This window comes from Monopterus albus, unplaced genomic scaffold, assembly GCF_001952655.1.
Source record: "Monopterus albus unplaced genomic scaffold, M_albus_1.0 scaffold103.1, whole genome shotgun sequence".
NCBI classification, from domain to species: domain Eukaryota; kingdom Metazoa; phylum Chordata; class Actinopteri; order Synbranchiformes; family Synbranchidae; genus Monopterus; species Monopterus albus.
Genome location: NW_018127983.1, coordinates 985977 through 988555, shown reverse-complemented (window position 1 = coordinate 988555; position 2579 = coordinate 985977). Strand labels below are relative to the sequence as shown.

The 2579-nt window shown below is 41.3% G+C and overlaps 1 protein-coding gene across 3 annotated transcripts in view; it reads right to left on the bottom strand.

The window, feature by feature from the left end:
- LOC109965770 (kynurenine--oxoglutarate transaminase 3) overlaps positions 1 to 1270 on the bottom strand; it is a 7933-nt gene extending 6663 nt beyond the window's left edge. Inside the window, exon 1 of one of the 3 annotated variants that reach the window (XM_020610083.1) lies at positions 1156 to 1270. Coding sequence is in view for 1 of the 3 variants with exons in the window: in XM_020610082.1 (XP_020465738.1) it covers positions 980 to 990 (11 nt within the window). In the remaining 2 variants the exon portion in view is untranslated. The other 2 variants (XM_020610084.1, XM_020610082.1) reach the window with 2 other exon arrangements.
- Positions 1271 to 2579: the final 1309 nt, after the last annotated feature.

Below are 2579 nucleotides of genomic sequence, written 5' to 3'. Positions count from 1 at the left end.
CTGATGTTATTTTAATTTACTTGTATTAATGACCCATTTCTAATTTTCTCCATTCATGTCTTTATTCCCCACTAGTGGGGCGCGCCCCACACTTTGAGAACCACTGGTCTAACCATAAAAATCTGGTGCATCTTGAACCAAAAACTGATTATGCATCATGTTGGTTTGAACAAGTAAACTTATCAGTCATTCTTAGTTAGTGATCCAGAAATGTAATTCTGACAATTAAAAAAGAAGATGTAAAAAATAGAAACTAATCTAATGCAAACTCAGTAACACTGCCTATTAACAGAATTACTATGTAATTGCCCGTTTTTACATTCCCAATGATTTCTGGGAGACAAACTCCATGTTCTCATAATCAACTTGAGTAGTTAAACACATGGGGGCTATTCAATTAATTTAAGTCCCTAAAATTAATCTAGGGTCTTTGCTGCTTTCTTTGACGAAGTGAATAGTTTGAAAATAGCTAAATTATCATTAAAAACAGAAAGGGTGGGTGGGTTTGGACTGTGATACACATCCCCCACTGTCTTCTGTAGTTCACAGACTAAATAATCTTGAAAACCTCTAACAGTGGATGGCGCCAGTGTGACTGCACATCAGTCCAGCTCCAGCACAGATCAGAGCTACAGCTACACCTACTGTATATGAATCTGGCGAATCCTTGCCAGTAAAAGCGATAGACTGAAAATCCAAGGGAAAATGTCGGGGCACTTTATCGCCCCATGACAGTCGCCCTCCACAGGCTTTTACTGCTGCCTAGACCACAGGAAGTCTGCATGTTGTTAGTAAGGGATGCTAGCTGCTAGGGATGCTAGCTGCTAGGGATGCTAGCTGCTAGGTCAGCCACAGTGACCACAGCTGTTGGGAAACAGGCAGACAACACGTCGCTGTCCTCGGTGCCATTTTTGATTACATTATCAGAATAGAATCAATTGAGTAAAGGTGTTACGTTCAGGAAATACGCACTTCTTACCTGTCAGACATATTTATGTCAGGTTAGAAAACACAACACTAACGTAAACAGAGGAAATATAGGCTAAAACATACAACACATAATAACACAGTTCTGACCGCTAAGCGGACTGGTAGTCCCGTCTGGCTTTGAATCACAACGATGACAACTAACATCTGATCTATAGAAACACTTACAGTGTACTGACAGAGGTTAACTACCGCCAGGTCAGCAACCACACGTTCTTCTTCTTCTTATAACATTTATTGGTGGGTTGCAAGCCAACGTAAGGTGCATTACCGCCACCGGCTGGGCTGGAGAACCACACCTTATCGAACGGCCTACACTGTGGTGTTGCCCAAACAGAGAAGGGCGACTTTATGTGGGTGTGTTTATTTATTGAACAAACTTATGTACAACCGGCATGGCAATAACAGTATTCCATATCATAGCAGGGAACAGGTGCATAAACAAAGAACAGAACGAGAGAAGAAGGATTTTTTAAAATAAAATATACATACAATATAAGTAGTCATGTTGCCGAACGTTAGGGCTTTGCTTTTCAGTTATACTCTTCATTTATATAAAAACGTTTAATAGCTGTTTTAGTTTTCATAAGATTGAAGGCTTTTACAAAAACAAGAAACTCACTGTAAAATACACAAAAACAACATACTATTTTAATATAATTTGATCTATGTATGTAGAATTTCCCAGTAATGACAATATTGCTGATTGCTGACTAGTCTCCCAGTTCCAGAAAACCATCCCTCCAGCATGACGCTGCCACCACCGTGCTTGACTGAAGGGATGGTATTAATGAGGTGATGCCCAGTGCCTGGTTTTCTCCACACATGCTGTTGGGAATTGAGGCCAAATAGTTCAGTGTTTGTTTCATCAGACCAGAGGATTTTGCTTCTGAGTGGTTCAGGTGACTTTTGGCAAAATCATCTGTCATGTGCCTTTTACTGAGGAATGGCTTCCATCTGGCGACTCCACCACAGAGGCCAAACTGGTAGAGTGCTGCGCTGATGGTTGTCCTTCTGTAAGATTCTCTCATCTCCAGAAAGGAGCTCTGAATCTCATTCACAGTGGCCCTTGGGTTCTGGTTACCTGTCTGACCAAAGCCCTTTGTCCCTGATTATTCAGTTTGGCTGGACGGTCAGATCTATGAAGACGGTGGTTCCATATCTCTTCCATTTCAGAATGATGGGGGCTATTGTGCTCTTGGGCACTTTCTTGTAACCTTCCCCAGATCTGTGTCTCAACACAATCCCGTCTCACAGGTCTGTGGACAGTTCTGCCAACCACATGGCTTTGTTTTCACTCTGACATACACCATCAGCTGTGAGACCTCATATAGTCAGGTGTGGTCCTTCCTGATTATGTCCAATACATCAAATTAGGCACAGGTGGACTCCAATCAAGATGTAGAAGCGTTTTAAGGACTATTGATAGGAGCAGGATGCACCGGTGTTCAGTTGCAAGTGTCATAACAAAGGGTCTGAATATTTATATTAAATGGGATATTTCAGTCTTTTATGTTTAATAAATTAATAAAAGACTCCAAAAACCTGTTTTCACTTTATCACTGTGAAGTACTGTGTGCAGATTGATGGGG